We start from the raw sequence: 17090 nt of genomic DNA, 5'->3' as shown, positions 1-17090 counted from the left end.
TAGCAGTGCTTCGCCCCACCTAATAGGTGCGACCGATCACAAATTGTCATCGATATCCTCTAACGGGATTCCAAGGAAACTTGCTGTTTCAACAGGGGTGGAGCATAATGAAAGGGGTGTTAGAGGCGTTGGTTCCACATTACAATTAAAGAGATGGTTGGTGTCATGTGGGGACACATTGCAAGCGGGGCATACATTTTGTATGTCGGGGTTGATTCTGGATAGGTAAGAGTTTACCCTGTTACAGTATCCAGAACGAAGTTGAGCTAGAGTGACTCGCTTTTCCCTGGGGAGTATGCGGACCTCTTCCGCAAGTTTTGGGTACTGTTTTTTGAGAACTGGATTCACCAGGCAATTCCTAGCATAAAGGTACGACGCCTGTTTGTGGAGTTCACTGAGGACCTGTTTGAGTTTTTGTGCTTCGTACGGCTGAGTTCTCAGGTGTCGTATTTCCTCATAATGCTTACGGAAATTACTCTTTAAGCCCCTAAGCGGTGTTGGATCAACAATCAGATGTCTGTTGGGATGCCCAGGTTTCTGGCTATTCTACAGAAACTGTTTGGTTAGCATTTCATTTCTTTCCCTTATTGGGAGTTTTCTCGCTTCATTGTGCAGGTGGTGTTCCGAGGACATAAGAAGGCAGCCCGTAGCGGTTTTGGGGGCAGCCTTTTGGCAGGCCTGTATTTTCTTCCAGTGAGTAACCTTTAGGCTTGGCGACCATATCGGAGACGCGTACCATGCAAACGTCTATTTATATTTACCCGAAGTACTGCCGATTTATCGAATTATATTAAATATTTGTTACAGCTCTGGATTTTCGTTACAATTGCTAGTGCATGCTCTCCAAAATGTAGATCCTGATCGAAAGTCACACCCAAGATTTTAGGGTGTAAGACAGTGGGTAGTGTAATGTCATATGGTCGATATTTGGCGCGGCCATGTTTTAAATAAGGTCACCGATGATTTGGTTGGTGACAATATCAGGTTTCGCGAGGCGACAAAACTAGAGAGATTGGGGAGAGAGTTGTTTTTTTTTTTTTATTACAAAGCTCATCGATGTAGGAAACAACAGCATAGGTGTGGAATCAATAGTGACTACTGGTGGTAAAGGTATCTATTGATATGTAGAAGTTAAGCAGAAGTTTGAATATGAGTTTTTTAAGTTATTGCAAAAAAAGCGTTGAGGATTTTTATTATCTTACCAGGTACCTTCGTACATGTTTCTAAGAATGAAGAATAAAACATATTCAAACTCAATTTTGACCAGGACAAAGCCGCTGAGACTTCGCTATACTTTAACACACAATACGTTACCCCATTTTAGCACAACTATCATTTTTTGATTTTATTAAATTTTATAAAATGTTTCTTCCACTACAGTTCCATTTCGGTATTGGATGGTAAATATGGCTTTCGCATTTTCTCCATCAATAACTGTGACAAGGTGGAAGAAATCTATGCGCGGAAATCGCAACATTTTATCTTGGTCGAGCGTTTCTTCAATAGCTCTCTAGTGGTGATGGTGACAGCAGAGAAACCCAACTGTTTACAAATGTTACACTTCAAACAGAATCAAAATATCTGCCATTGCGTCTATGGCTCAAATACCCACAGTATATGAATGAATCGAACGCACCTAATTGTCTGCCTAACGGATAGTATACATATTCATCAAATCGAAAATATTGCACCAAACGAACTGGGTCTGAATACTGAAACAGTACACATATTCAAAATCGATGAGAAGGCTGTGAGTATGGTATAAGGTAAGTTGTTGAATAACATACGAACACCACTTTAACCCATCTATATATTTGCATTACAGCTAAAGCTTTACAAACAGCAAAAATTGCTGGCGCCAAGCAATTGGAAAAGGCAGTGAAGCATTCATCACACTGTACGGATGGTGCAAAGTTAGAAACTGCTGTTGTAACTGCAGCCACCGACACAACGGTCATCTCTACTTCGCCGAGTAGCGGCTCGTCCGACTATCTATCGAAGACAGTATAATCATATCTTTTGCCAACACAGATTAGCGATGTGCTTGCACAGGAAAAGATTTCAATTGGAAAACAAAAACCAATTAAAAAAGTTTATGTTATTATTAAAGTACTTACTTTTCTTTATATCAACTGTATTAATTTAAGTTGCAATTCCATGTGCATATATAATAAGGGATGTCGTGATACGATTGCTGTCGGAATTAGATTTGAAACCAATAAATACTCCTGCTAAGGGTTGGAGAATTATTGCTTGAATGATTAGATTTAGAACAATAATAAGTCTGACTCAATTACTAGTCGTACATTTTTAAGTTCATCAATTACGACAGCAATTGGATTCCACGACACCTTTGAATATTCTTGATCTGAAAAAAGAGTAAACCTAATCTGAATTTCTACTAAGCTTTAAGTTGTAGATTATTCAAATAATTGGAGTTTTTTCTAAAGCTTAAAATTATTTTCTGCTCGCTTGGGAAAGATTTCAATTGGAAAACAAAAACCAATTAAGCGAGTTTATTTATTATTAAAATACTTACTTTTCTTTATATCAACTGTATCAATTTAAGTTGCAAATTCATGTAAATATATAATAAGGTATGCCGTGATCCTATTGCTGTCGGAATTAGACTTGAAACCAATCACTACTCCTGTTAAGAGTTGCAGAATTATTGCTTGAATTGAATATTCTTGATCTGAAAAAGGAGTAAACCTAATCTGAATTTCTACTAAGCTTTAAGTTGTAGATTATTCAAATAATTGGAGTTTTTTCTAAAGCTTAAAATTATTTTCTGCTCGCTTAGAAAAGATTTCAATTGGAAAACAAAAACCAATTAAGAGAGTTTATTTATTACTAAAGTACTTACTTTTCTTTATATAAACAGTATTAATTTAAGTTGCAATTTCATGTACATATATAATAAGGGATGTCGTGATACGATTGCTGTCGGAATTAGATTTGCAACCAATCAATACTCCTGCTAAGGGTTGTAGAATTATTGCTTGAATGATTAGATTTAGAACAATAATTAGTCTGACTCAATTAATATTCGTACATTTTTAAGTTCATCAATTACGACAGCAATCGGATTCCACGACACCTTTGAATATTCTTGATCTGAATTTCTACTAAGCTTTAAGTTGTAGATTATTCAAATAATTGGAGTTTTTTCTAAAGCTTAAAATTATTTTCTGCTCGCTTAGAAAAGATTTCAATTGGAAAACAAAAACCAATTAAGAGAGTTTATTTATTACTAAAGTACTTACTTTTCTTTATATAAACAGTATTAATTTAAGCTGAAATTTCATGTACATATATAATAAGGGATGTCGTGATACCATTGCTGTCGATTTGAAACCAATCAATACTCCTGCTAAGGGTTGCAGAATTATTGCTTGAATGATTAGATTTAGAACAATAATAAGTCTGACTCAATTAATATTCGTACATTTTTAAGTTCATCAATTACGACAGCAATCGGATTCCACGAGACAACTTTGAATATTCTTGATCTGAATTTCTACTAAGCTTTAAGTTGTAGATTATTCAAATAATTGGAGTTTTTTCTAAAGCTTAATATTATTTTTTTGCTCGCTTAGAAGAGATTTCAATTGGAAAACAAAAACCAATTAAGCGAGTTTATTTATTATTAAAGTTCTTCTTTTTTATATGAACTGTATTAATATAAGTTCCAATTTCATGTACATATATAATAATATTGAAAATAATAAATATTGAAAATTCAATTTTTTTCGTTCATATTTTATTCATATGGCTGCTCCAGGTAAAGTAAACTGCAGGTAAAATTAACGTTATATGGCGATTATATAAATGGTAAAACCGCAGTAATACTAGGTTCAAACACACACCAAATTGGCAATTTATACTATTTGGGCAATTTATTACGCAATTTGTCATATAACAAATTGTAATAATAAATTGCCAATTTAAAAAAAATTGCGTAATAAATTGTTTCAAACTACAAATGCAACATTGTAAAGTGTGTTTATTGAGTATATTTAAACGTCACTTACGCATGGCTGAACTATATGGTTGGCTCATATCATCAGCTGATTTTATGTCTTTCATTTCACTGGAGTAGGGATGGTCAAAAGAAGATGGCAAACTCAAAATTAAACAAAAACATTGAACACATTTTCTTACAACACACAAAAATTTCAAAGTTTTATGTTTTCATTCCATTTCATTCGCCTAATACCAACACGCACATTTTGACAGTCTGAACAAAGGTATGCTCTTGCTGTAGAGATGAGCCAACCAGCTATCAAATTACTATTGTGTAAGCTGAATCGAGTTGTATGAACAGCACTCAATTCAAATCGAAATTTCCTCAATTTATTTTTCTGTTTGAACATAGTATAAAATTGATTGCCAAATGACTCGAAAATGTAGAGTGAAATGACGGAGAAATGACCGCCATTTGACGAGCATTGTGACGTGTGTGAGCAGAACAGTGCTATGCTCATATCCTATAAGTTGGTCACAAAAGTGCATTGCCCCATGCAAAAATGACTATGAATATAACCGCTGCAGAAAGTCACAATGACCGTAAAATGGCTAGTAAAATGACGTGGAGCGTTTTTGCAGGGAAGATAATATTGCCAAATCTGATATGCCATACTAATTTTATATAATAAAAATTATTTTATACATTGCATTCACATTTCATACCTATGCTTTATATCTTAAATTTTTGCTTTCCGTATCGTACCCTACCGTTTTCGCCATCTTGGATGAACACTAACAACCACTTTTTTTTGAAAGAAATCGTCCAGTCATTTGTGGAAAAAAGTGTCACTTTGAAATAACATACGTTAAAAGTTTCCCTGTGACAATGAACGCAAAAGAGTCACATTTTGATTCTTTAGGGGGACTCATGAAAGCATATAAACTTAAAAGGTGTAAAATTATATCCATTTACACACGCTGTTATATGAACGCACCTAGTAATACTCTTGATAAACTGAATTGTCGATCAGCTCTTTTACTGTAAAAAAAATTATCATTATTATTATTAATTAAAAAATGCCAAGATTAAGTGAAAAATTAAAACTAAAACGTCTTTACAAAGATATTCTTGTAAATGACTTGCTGATGTTGGAGATTTCTGATGAAAATGACGGTAATATTTGTGCTTTTGGCCAGATGGATCGTGTAATAACCATTTTCATTGCAGAGAATAAAAAAAGGAAAGAGGACGAAATTTGGGAGGATTTCAGTTTGCTATGGTTGCGTTCACCGAGATAAGGTATGGGTGTGACTTTTTTCACCATTCCGTCCCTAAATCTCACCAGTTTTTGCAAGACGTATGGCCTGACTTAGATGAAAGAAGGTTTCGAACAATTGCTCGAGTTAGCTGCTCAACGTTCCAAGTGTTGTATGACTTGATCAAGGACGACGAAATATTCAACGGTCCGCGCTCTTGCAAGCAGTTCTCGCTAGAAACGCAACTTTTAGTTGTTTTATATCGCCTGGGCTCAAGTGGAGAGGGTGCCACGATAAGCAAAATTGCGAGTTTGTTTGGTGTTAGCGATGGCGGAGCAATACAGGTAGAACTTAAAAATTTTTTTTGAAAAATAATAATTAATACTAAATCTTTATACAGAACATGACGAACAGAATATTTCAAGCCATTTTAAAGGTGAGACAGCAGTTTGTGTACTGGCCAGACAGTGCTGAGCGTCAAAGTTTAGTAGCTGAAACTTTTGACGAGTTGCCCCACTGTATTGGCTATGGTGATGGCACTGAAATAAAGTTAGCCGAGAAACCGCTTGACGATACGGAAGCTTACTTTTCTAGGAGGCATGTGTATTCGTTGAAAGCGCAGGCGGTGTGCGACTATAAGCTACGAATCCGTCATTTGGTGCTCGGCTTCCCTGGAAGCGTCCACGAGTCCAGAATATACACCAATTGTAGTTTAGTGACCCAAGCTTCAAGCTTGTTTACAGGTGCACAATGGCTGGCAGGCGACAGTGCTTATAAATTAACAAGTACTGTTATAACCCCCTTCAGATCCACCTCTACAGAAATGACTTCGCATCAGCGAAATGCATTTAACCGCCAATTTAGCCAATATCGAATAAGAATTGAGCATTGTTATGGTATATTGAAGGAGCGCTTTAACAGTTTAAAAGAGCTCAGAGTTACGATACGAAATGATGAGTCGGTTAAATTTGCTTGTAGGTGGATATTTGTATGTGTAATTCTACACAACATTGTCATACAGCAAAAAGACGATAACATTGACATAACCGACATAACTGAGGGTGATATTGGTGGCGAGGATGAAGAGGGGCCTGAAACACCAAATTGGTCTAGCAGCGAGGGTGAAGCAAAGCGGCGTGCTATTTTAACTTTTATGCACGCATCACATTAACAGAACTACACATTTCTATCCTTATCCCTCTCTCTACACCTATAACCATACCAACCTCTCTCCTTCCCTTTTTATTCCTTCAACTTACTCTCTTGTTCTTCTTCCTCTTCATCTCCCCAATTTTCATCCTCCCACCAATTTTTCTCTCCGTCTTTTCCACTGCCTCTGTTTCTTATCCTATCCTTATTCCTATTCCTGTTCTAATTTTTTTTTCTATTCCCCTCCCTCTCTCTACAAAATCACACACACACATTAATTTTTGTTATATGTTTGGAAAATTCCACAATCCATTTTGTAATTATTCATATTTATTAATTTTTATAATTCATTACATTTGAATTCGCTTTTATTTTGTAATAAAAAATTTTTAATTAAAGAACTGAAAATGTAAAATTTCATTAAACAAAAATACGATTGCACTAAAATTTTTAGTTTCTTTAAAAAGTGCTGATGTAGGCAGATTTTTTGCCATTAATATCTGATTAAATATAATTAAGTAATTCATTTTCTACAAATTTATATTACCCTAAAAAAAACAAAAAAAATCATTTACTCACATATTTTTTGTTCAACAAAGCAGGTAAATTAATAGTCGTGAATCTAGCTGCCAGAAAATTACTTTTATTCATAGTTGAGCACAATGCATTAGGTTTTAATTTCTACTACCACCAAATTTTTTGATTTAAATTAAATTTTACACTACCATTATAATTTTAGTGAAACGTTCTCTACTAGCATTAAATTTTTTACCATTAAAAAATTAAGTAGTAATCCAAATTGTTTTCATTACCATGAAAAAATTTAGTGGTAGTGGAAATTTAAATCTAATGCATTGTTCCCAACTATGCTATCATAGTATTATAGCTAAACTTTGTCTCGGTGGGCTTCACTATGACAATAAGCAGTGTGTCCGTCTGCTTGGTTAAAATACAAGAATAAAACTACTTAAGCTTACAATCAATTTCATACTTCTTCAATCTTTCCTGACTTTCTAATTTTAATTTTTCAATTTGTAATTTCTCTTCTTTTTGTATTTCAAGTTCCATCTTTCTTAATTCAATTTGATTTTTTAATTCAAGCTCTTTTAGTTGTACTTTATTTTTTTCCCTTTCCCTCTCAAGCTCTAGTTTTTGAACTTCTAACTCCAGTTTTCTTTCTTGAATAAGAAGAAGATCGTTAAAGGTGTTAGTAGTAGGCATTTTTTTCCGTTTGTTTTTTCGTTGTTGAATCGGTGATAACGTTTTGGTTTGTGGCAATTTATGCTCAAAAGTGCTATGTTGTGTATTGACCGGTTTTGCATTACACGTTCTGTTCTGCTTTTGCTGCGTTAAATCAACACTACTTTGAAGACAAAGAGGCTCAGGAGTACTAGTTTGGCTTCTGGAGACAGGCTCAAAGACGGAGTCCTGTTCTGGTTCTGTGTCTGTGACATAGGAAATTGAGTAGGAATGGTCGATTGTCATTTGCGTATCAATTTGGCTGTCGAAAATAAACGGCGGGCTTACATTTTTGCGCTGCCCAAATATATCAGCAAGCATATCGAAATTTGGGCATATTTTTTGTATGTATGCTGTCGCACTAGACTCGTCACCACTGGCCAACAAACCAGACCCCGCCTTGTTCTTCCAATCGAGAGCACCAACCCGTTGCAAAAACAGCCAAAAATATATAAATATTTTTCAATGTAAATTTTCACAATTATTTCAAATCAAACTTAAACAAAGTTATAAAAAAGGTACAGTAAAATAAAAAAAAATAAGGTACATAAATAATACTGTTTTTATAGTTTATTTTATATTTTTTAATAACAAAAGTGCGTTTTTTTTTTAACTTTTGTTTTGCCATTTGGCGGTAAGGTATCGTTAAAAAGTAAAAAGTATTTTCCACACTACTACAATGATGGCACGGCTATATAGGTTCGCCAAAAATACGACTTGCGAAAATGTTCGCCGATGAAAGTTTATTTAAATGTTTTCCAATTTTTTATTCTATTTTTAACGTACTATGGGTGTACCATTAAAATACACGTGTGCGATATTCAAGTTTATGTTGTTACGAGATATGTTTGAAGAGCCTTAGACTTAAAAATCTATGTATTTGTCCTCAGAAGATGAATTATTATTTTTGCTATACTCATAAATATTTTTTTGTTCATTAATTTGTCGTTGTTTATTTGAAAGGGATGACATCATTTATTCAGCCGTTTAAGATCACTTCTTATTGTCAAAAGCGAATTCAACATAACTAAACTCATTTTGTTTCCGTGTTTGCTTTTAATCAAACTCGTTTTTGAAAACGTCCTCGCAACTTCAGCATTAGTTAGTGGCAGCACAAAATCGACAAGCTGTTGAAATTATACTGTTTAACATCAAACGAAAAACTTAATGTTGAAGTCACATTTTTCAAATTTTGGAGACAGATATTCTTCCACTGCACTTGTAATCTCGTTATTTCATCAGTGCTATACTTGTTTTCTGCATTTTTGAAATATGAAAACCTTTGAGGTTTTACTATTCTCAATGTGTTTTCAACCGAAACGAAATCTATTTTGCTAAGCGTTCCTATATTGTGCGGCAAGCGTTGCCTTAATTGCTCTTTTAATTTAATTATGAAGTCGCGACATATGTTACGTATCTTTCTTTCAATGAATTCGTCCATAATTAACCTTTTTTTTTAATTCGTATATATTCTTCAAAGGTATAATGAAAATAAGGTACGGGAGACAAAAAATTATTATTATCTGAAGTTTAAGAGTCGAAAGTCTTAGAAGGTGACACTATGCTGTTGGACAAGCTGGAAAGCAAATATTCAACCTCATGATACATTTCATTGACTAAAGTTTTTGTTATCAGTTGAGTACCGAGTTGCCACATTATACATAATGAAACAAATAAAATAAAACTTCGACGCACATAAAACACATTACAAATTTCACACTACGTACCCTGCAAAAACGCTCCACGTCATTTTACTAGTCATTTTACGGTCATTGTGACATTCTGCAGCGGTTATATTCATAGTCACGTTTGCATGGGCGTGATGAACTTTTGTGACCAAATTTTCCGTTTCGTTCCTATTAATGTGATCGTGCATTCCGCTCCCACTTATAGGATGTGAGCATAGCACTGTGCTGCTCACACACGTCACAATGCTCGTCAAATGGCGGTCATTTTTCCGTCATTCCACTCTACATTTTCGAGCCATTTGACAATAAATTTTACTGCGGTTTTACCATTTTTATAACCGCCATATAACGTGAATTTTACCTGCAGATTTACTTTACCTGGAGCAGCCATATGAATAAAATATGAACCAAAAAAATTGAATTTTCAATATTTATTATTTTCAATATTATTATATATGTACATGAAATTGGAACTTATATTGATCCAGTTCATATAAAACAGAAGAACTTTAATAATAAATAAACTCGCTTAATTGGTTTTTGTTTTCCAATCTCTTCTAAGCGAGCAAAAAAATAATATTAAGCCTTAGAAAAAACTCCAATTATTTGAATAATCTACAACTTAAAGCTTAGTAGAAATTCAGATCAAGAATATTCAAAGGTGTTGTGGATCCGATTGCTGTCGTAATTGAAGAACTTAAAAATGTACGACTATTAATTGAGTCAGACTTATTATTGTAACCCTTAGGAGCAGTATTGATTGGTTTCAAATCTAATTCCGACAGCAATCATATCACGACATCCCTTATTATATATGCACATGAAATTGTAACTTAAATTAATAAGTTCATATAAAGAAAAGTAAGTATTTTAATAATAAATAAACTCGCTTGATTGGTTTTCGTTTTCCAATTGAAATCTTTTCCAAGCGAACAGAAAATAATTTTAAGCTTTAGAAAAAACTCCAATTATTTGAATCAATTTAAATCTACAACTTAAAGCTAATTAGAAATTCAGATTAGATTTACTCTTTTTTTTCAGATCAAGCATATTCAAAGGTGTCGTGGAATCCGATTGCTGTCGTAATTGAATTTGAAAGTAATAAAGTAAAGTAAAATATGAATTTAAAAATGTAGGACTAGTAATTGAGTCAGACTTATTATTGTTCTAAATCTAATCATTCCAGCAATAATTCTGCAACCCTTAGCAGAAGTATTGATTGGTTTCAAATCTAATTCCAACAGCAATCGTATCACGACATCCCTTATTATATATGAACATGAAATTTTAACTTAAATTAATACAGTTCATATAAAGAAAAGTAAGTATTTTAATAATAAATAAACTCGCTTGATTCGTTTTCGTTTTCCAATTGAAATCTTTTCCAAGCGAACAGTAAATAATTTTAAGCTTTAGAAAAAACTCCAATTATTTGAATCAATTTAAATCTACAACTTAAAGCTAATTAGAAATTCAGATTAGATTTACTATTTTTTTTCAGATCAAGAATATTCAAAGATGTCGTGGAATCCGATTGCTGTCGTAATTGATGAACTTAAAAATGTACGACTAGTAATTGAGTCAGACTTATTATTGTTCTAAATCTAATCATTCAAGCAACAATTCTACAACCCTTAACAGGAGTATTGATTGGTTTCAAGTCTAATTCCGACAGCAATCGTATCACATCCCTTATTATATATGTACGTGATATTGCAACTTAAATTAATACTGTTGATATAAAGAAAAGTAATTACTTTAATAATAAATAAACTCTCTTAATTGGTTTTTGTTTTCCAATTGAAATCTTTTCCTGTGCAAGCACATCGCTAACCTGTGTTGGCAAAAGATATGATTATACTGTCTTCGATAGGTAGTCGGACGAGCCGTTACTCGGCGAAGTAGAGATGACCGTTGTGTCGGTGGCAGCTGTTACAACAGCAGTTTCTAACTTTACACCATCCGTACAGTGCGATGAATGCTTCACTGCCTTTTCCAATTGCTTGGCGCCAGCAATTTTTGCTGTTTGTAAAGCTTTAGCTGTAATGCAAATATATAGATGGGTTAAAGTGGTTTTCGTATGTTATTCAACAACTCACCCTATACCATCATCACAGCCTCCTCATCGATTTTGAATATGTGTACTGTTTCAGTATTCAGACCCAGTTCGTTTGGTGCAGTATTTTCGATTTGATGAATATGTATACTATCCGTTAGGCAGATAATTAGGTGCGTTCGATTCATCCATATACTGTGGGTATTTGAGCCGTAGACGCAATGGCAGATATTTTGATTCTTTTTTTAGTGGAACATTTGTAAACAGTTGGGTTTCTCTGCTGTCACCATCACCTCTAGAGAGCTATTGAAGAAACGCTCGACCAAGATAATATGTTGCGATTTACGCGCATAGATTTCTTCCACCTTGTCACAGTTATTGATGGAGAAAATGCGAAAGCCATCTTTACCATCTAATACGTAAATTGAACTGTAGAGGAAGAAAAATTTTATAAAATTTAATAAAATCAAGAAATGATAGTTGTGCTAAAATGGGGTAAAGTATTGTATGTTAAAGTATAGCGAAGTCTCAGCGGCTTTGTCCTGGTGAAAATTGAGTTTGAATACGTTTTATTTTTCATTCTTAGAAACATGTACGAAGGTACCTGGTAAGATATTACAAATCCTCAACGCTTTTCTTGCAATAACTTAAAAAAAACCTCATATTCAAACTTCTGTTTAACTTCTAGATATCAATAGCTACCTTTTCCACCAGGAGTCACTATTGCTTCTACGCCTATGCTATTGTTTCCTACATCGATGAGCTTTGTAATAAAATAAACAGCTATCTCCCCAAAGACGAGTTTTGTCGCCTCGCGAAACCTGATATTGTCACCAACCAAATCATCGGTGACCTTATTTAAAACATGGCCGCGCCAAATGTCGACCATATGACATTACCCTACCGACTGTCTTACACCCTAAAATCTTTGGTGTGACTTTCGACCAGGATCTACATTTTGGAGAGCATGCACTAGCAATTGTAAGGAAAATCCAAAGCTGTAATAAATATTTAATATAATTCGATAAATCGGCAGTACTTGGGGTAAATATAAATAGACGTTTGCATGGTACGCGTCTCCGATATGGTCTCCAAGCCTAAAGGTCACTCACTGGAAGAAAATACAGGCCTGCCAAAATGCTGCCCCCAAAACCGCTACGGGCTGCCTTCTTATGTCCTCGGAACACACCTGCACAATGAACCGAGAAAACTCCCAATAAGGGAAAGAAATGAAATGCTAACCGAACAGTTTCTGTAGAATACCCTGAAACCTGGGCATCCCAACAGACATTTTATTGATGATCCAACACCGCTTAGGGGCTAAAGAGTCATCTCCGTAAGCATTATGAGGAAATACGGCACCTGAGAACTCAGCCGTATGAAGCAAAAAAACACAAGCAGTTCCTCAGTGAACTCCACAAACAGGCGTCAGACCTTTATGCTAGGAATTGCCCGGTGAATCCAGTACTCAAAGAACAGTACCCAAAACTTGCGGAAGAGGACCGTATACCCCCCAGGGAAAAGCGAGTCACTCTAGCTCAACTTCGATCTGGATACTGTAACAGGTTAAACACTTACCTATCCAGAATCAAACCCGACATACAAAATGTATGCCCGCTTGCAATGTGTCCACACATGACACCAACCATCAACTGCAAGTTTCCTTGGACTCCCGTTAGAGGATATTGATGACAATTTGTGATCGGTCGCACCTATTGGATGGGGCGAAGCACTGCTACAACAACAGCAACAATTCAGAATAATTGGCAATACATACCGGATCAGCGGTAACAGTCAAACATTGACTCTTTAACTCTTCCAGCACAGTTTGTAGATAAATCTGGTAGTGGTGGCTTCTCTTTAGGTGGCTCTTGTTGTATTTGCACTGGTGCAGGCTGTTCTGTGTAACCAACATTTGGTAGTTGCGTATTCCATGACTGTTGTTGCTGCGACTGCTGTGATATAGCTGAAGTTTGGAAGTTCATTTGTTGTGGAAATTGCTGTGTTGTGACGATGTTATTTTGCTGCAATGTTGGATTATAGTAATTGCCCGGTGCTGTAGTTTGCGTTTGGATTGACATATTACTGTTGGCGGTAGGTGGTGGTGGCTGAAAAAGCAATAAAATAACACCGAAAAGGTTACCTAAAAATTCTCTTATATACTTGTCGTTAGTTGCATTTTACCTGATATTGTCCATATTGATCAGTATAACCATTTTGATTTTGATTTTGATTTGGATCAACGCCAAAGAGGGGATGAGTTATGGGTGCGGAAGCGGGTGCAGGATCCGGCTTTTTGGGCTGCTTGTTAAGAAGGTGAGTCTTTTATTTTTTTTAATTTGGCAGATGAAATGCATACGTGGCATGCTGGTATAGTTACATATATTAAAAATCAAGATAAAAACTTTTAGTTCCTAGTTATAGGGAAAATTAAACGCTTAATTTATGTCAGCAGGCAAAACGCTAACTCATTGCAAGTAAAAAAACGGGGAACATATATGCATGCATTCGATACCTGCCAGCAATTTTGTGAAGAGAATTCACTCGTATAACCTCTTTTTGAGTTAAAAAACTCAAAGGTGAATTGTGGCGGTGCCATCAAGAGCAAACTTGGATCATCCCTTTCGTGATTAATAATTTTCTGCCAGCGTAAAATGAATAAAATTTTGATAAAGATATGTGTAAAGTTCGGAAACTTTTATGATCTGACTTTGATATTACTGATAGATAGATAATTTAATTGAGGATTGCACAGCGACCATTGGTCTTTTGTGCCCTCATCTTCTTCACAGCACCTCATCTAAGCCGACTTCCTTGATGAACTTTAGCAGTTCACTTGGCTTGAGTGATTTAATGTGGGAATGCTCTGACCATGGTGAGCCCATAAACTTAGCCCTACGTCTTGACATACAAAAACTAGTACATACGGTTATTGTATTTGTATTTATTTTCCCAGCACAGCAGTTTGGCAAAATTATATTATACCCCAGATACCAAGAATATCTGTTAATTTACATCTGAGTAAGTAAGCTGTCTCTAATCACTATTAGAGGCACCTTGAGGTGAGAATGAATTTTGAGACAATTTGCTATTTAGTAAACTTCATACATCTCAAAAAATAGGTCACTAATTAGTGAGCAGGTCCTGGACAGATCACAATTATAAAAAATAAGTTGCCGAAATACAGTGTCATATTATTTGCTCAATGTACATATGAGTTAATTATCTCTATCTGTGAGCTATATTCATTTGGTGGTTTTTTTTACCTTAGCTTAGATTTAGAAAACCGAAATCATCTATCAAATTTGTAGACATGAGATGAGACTGATATGCTGATTTCAGCTGTTAGTTATACCTGCTTTGATATTCAATGGATTTTAAATGAAAAAAATCCGTTTACAGTATATTTCGTGGTTTATCGAATATTAAAATAATATTCAAAAAAAATTTCAGATAGATATTAGATTGCCCGGCGGCCGTCGTGGTGTGGGGGTAGCGTTCTTCGCCTACCACATCGAAGATCATGGGTTCACGCCCCGGGAAACATAAACACTTTAGAAACAAGTTTATTCCATTAGAAGAAAGTCTTTCTAAGCGGGGTCGCCTCTCGGCAGTGATTTGGCAAGCACTACGAATGTATTTCTGCCATGAAAAGAATCTTAGTGAAAACTTCTCTGACTTGTTATGCCGTTCGGTAGGCCCCGTCCCGCCAATTTGCAGGAAAAATTTAAAGGAGAACGACGCAAATTGGAAGATAAGCTTAGCCTAAAATCTCATCGGAGGTTATCGCGTACATTTATTTATTTATTAACTGCAAAATTTTCTTTCATATTTTTATATGTATTACAAACTACATATTTCTCAACTTACGGCACGTGATGACTTCAATGCTGGTGGATCATTCCAGCCTGGAGGCGGTGTTGGGTTGCGCTGCAAGTTCTGCCCTGGTGGCGGTGGTGGAGACAACGCTTGTTGTTGATTACCAGAATCTGCCGGCATACCATCAGTGTAGTTATTGCTGCCAGCTAAACCAATGGGCACAGCAGGTTGCATGGGATTTGACTGCGTTGCTGTTGGCACAAACCGTGCATTAAATGGAGTTGCATTAAAAGTGGGCACTGTAGTTGTAGCGGCCATTGGCGCTGGCGCCATTGGTTGATAACCGCCACCTGCACCATAACTACCCATGGGCCCAGCAGAAGCAAGAGATGGGTCAAGCAAATAGTTGGAACGTGAATACAAACCACCACCACCACCCTGCGAACTGGCATTACTAGCCGGTCGTGGTGGCTGTGTGGAAAATGTTTCATTTGAGATATGTCCGGGCATAGCAACGCCTGAAAGTGGTGGTTTGGCTGCTGTAACTGGTGCCTGCACCGGTGTTGCAGATGGATTAAAAAATGTTGGAACTGTTGGCTGTTGTGTTAAAGGTGCGGTACCGCCAGGTGCTGCTGGCATACCTGTAGCATTCCAGTTCCCAGTTGGTGTACCAAATCTTTTTCTATTGTCTGTTCTTCGTAAAGGGGGGTCTGGTATTTCTCTTTACCATAACTTTGTCGCCCGCTTTAAATGAGCGTTCTACCCTACCCTTCTTGTGGGTTTCTAGATCTATTTGCTGTGCGTGTCTTAAACGTGCCGATACTTCCTTGCTTATATTTGTGTCGTCGGCCGTAGGTTAAAATATGTCTATTGGCCTTTTGTTAGTTACCGAATGAATTGTTTTATTGTATTCGATGGTCGACAATAAAATTAAATCCTGTGTGTCGTCAATAGCCCTTTCCAATTTCATGCATCTGGCAATCTCTATCAATGTTATCGCTGCAACTAACGCTTCAAGGAAACACAACTAATATTTTAACATGACAGTGTTTATTCAGTCTTACTGTGCAAGTTTTAATATCTACAAGATAGTTATAATAAGTAAATGATTAAATTAAAAATTTTGTAACAAGATTCTTACTTGTTCGTTTAATTTCCTCGAAGGTTTTTCTATAAAATGAAGTTGAAGGAAGCGATTTAGATATTATGAAGAAACGCTTCGTTCAATTTCGTGTTTAACGAAAATTTATATGTATAATAAAAGGATGCCATACTTATGAAATTAAATAAAATGAAGTTTAAACTGTCAAGTTATTATGTCATGTTTACAATGTTTAAGGTAATATAAAATCTTGGTTTGATTCAGCGACATCCCGGCCCCCGTGAATCGATTGGATGCCCGAAGATTCACGAACTACGTCTAATGCCGCCAACTTAGAAGCAGGTCTCCTTAAATTTCCTGTAGCTGTCTTGACAATTGCTGATCTGACTTGACCATCAGATGCCGTAAAAACTTCCACTACGATGCCTCGCTTCCATTCACCACGTCTCTCGTTTTCATCGCATATAAGCACAACATCACCAACTTTCAATGGATCTACTCGTTGACACCATTTGCTTCGACGCGTTAATGTAGGAAGGTATTCTAGGACCCATCTCTTCCAAAAGGTCTGCTTCATTTGTTGGAGGATTTGCCATTGCTTACGCAAACAAGCACCCTCATCTACGGACGGTGTTTGAACATCATTCGGGCAGCCTAATATGAAATGATTTGGTGATAGAGGTTCAGCATCTTCCTCGTCTAATGGCAAATAAGTTAGTGGACGAGAGTTCACCAAGTTCTCAGCTTCAATTAAAAGACTTTGTAACGTCTCCACTTGGGGCACCTTTGTCTTCAACGTAAAGGAAAGGAC

General features: G+C 35.8%; 2 protein-coding genes and 1 pseudogene across 6 annotated transcripts; 1 reads left to right on the top strand and 2 right to left on the bottom strand.

Moving 5' to 3' along the window:
• Nucleotides 1-5046: 5046 nt before the first annotated feature.
• On the top strand, nt 5047-6397 carry LOC137241549 (putative nuclease HARBI1; annotated as a pseudogene).
• An 870-nt stretch (nt 6398-7267) lies between these two features.
• On the bottom strand, nt 7268-9222 carry LOC137241548 (zinc finger protein 853-like). The gene is made up of 2 exons (XM_067769135.1): nt 9211-9222; nt 7268-8019 (listed from the first exon to the last, which is right to left on the bottom strand). The coding sequence occupies exons 1-2, from the start codon at nt 9220-9222 to the stop codon at nt 7339-7341; spliced, it is 693 nt and encodes a 230-aa protein (XP_067625236.1). The 3' UTR covers nt 7268-7338.
• A 496-nt stretch (nt 9223-9718) lies between these two features.
• On the bottom strand, nt 9719-16127 carry LOC137242255 (uncharacterized). Of its 5 annotated transcripts, XM_067769607.1 has the most exons (7): nt 15655-16127; nt 15229-15279; nt 13543-13662; nt 13136-13466; nt 12937-13070; nt 11402-11787; nt 9719-11342 (listed from the first exon to the last, which is right to left on the bottom strand). In XM_067769607.1, exons 1-4 carry the CDS (start codon nt 15814-15816, stop codon nt 13140-13142), a joined length of 660 nt encoding a protein of 219 aa, XP_067625708.1. In that variant the 5' UTR covers nt 15817-16127; the 3' UTR covers nt 9719-11342; nt 11402-11787; nt 12937-13070; nt 13136-13139. The 5 variants fall into 5 exon arrangements, with proteins under 5 accessions (XP_067625708.1, XP_067625707.1, XP_067625710.1 ...); XM_067769606.1 differs by having other exon boundaries at nt 12937-13466; XM_067769609.1 differs by having other exon boundaries at nt 11409-11787; nt 12937-13466.
• Between the last annotated feature and the right edge of the window lie 963 nt (nt 16128-17090).

This window comes from Eurosta solidaginis, chromosome 2 (assembly GCF_040869045.1).
Source record: "Eurosta solidaginis isolate ZX-2024a chromosome 2, ASM4086904v1, whole genome shotgun sequence".
Lineage (NCBI taxonomy): Eukaryota > Metazoa > Arthropoda > Insecta > Diptera > Tephritidae > Eurosta > Eurosta solidaginis.
The sequence above is the reverse complement of the archived record's forward strand: the minus strand, read 5'-3'. Positions and strand labels throughout refer to the sequence as shown.

Coding starts and splice junctions, on each gene's coding strand:
- LOC137242255 (XM_067769606.1), bottom strand. CDS start 15,816: ATGCCAGCAGCACCTGGCGGTACCGCACCTTTAACACAACAGCCAACA. Junction 15,280..15,654: donor TCTCAAATGAAACATTTTCC/ACACAGCCACCA, acceptor CAGCGCAACCCA/ACACCGCCTCCAGGCTGGAA. Junction 13,467..13,542: donor ATCAATATGGACAATATCAG/GTAAAATGCAAC, acceptor TTGCTTTTTCAG/CCACCACCACCTACCGCCAA.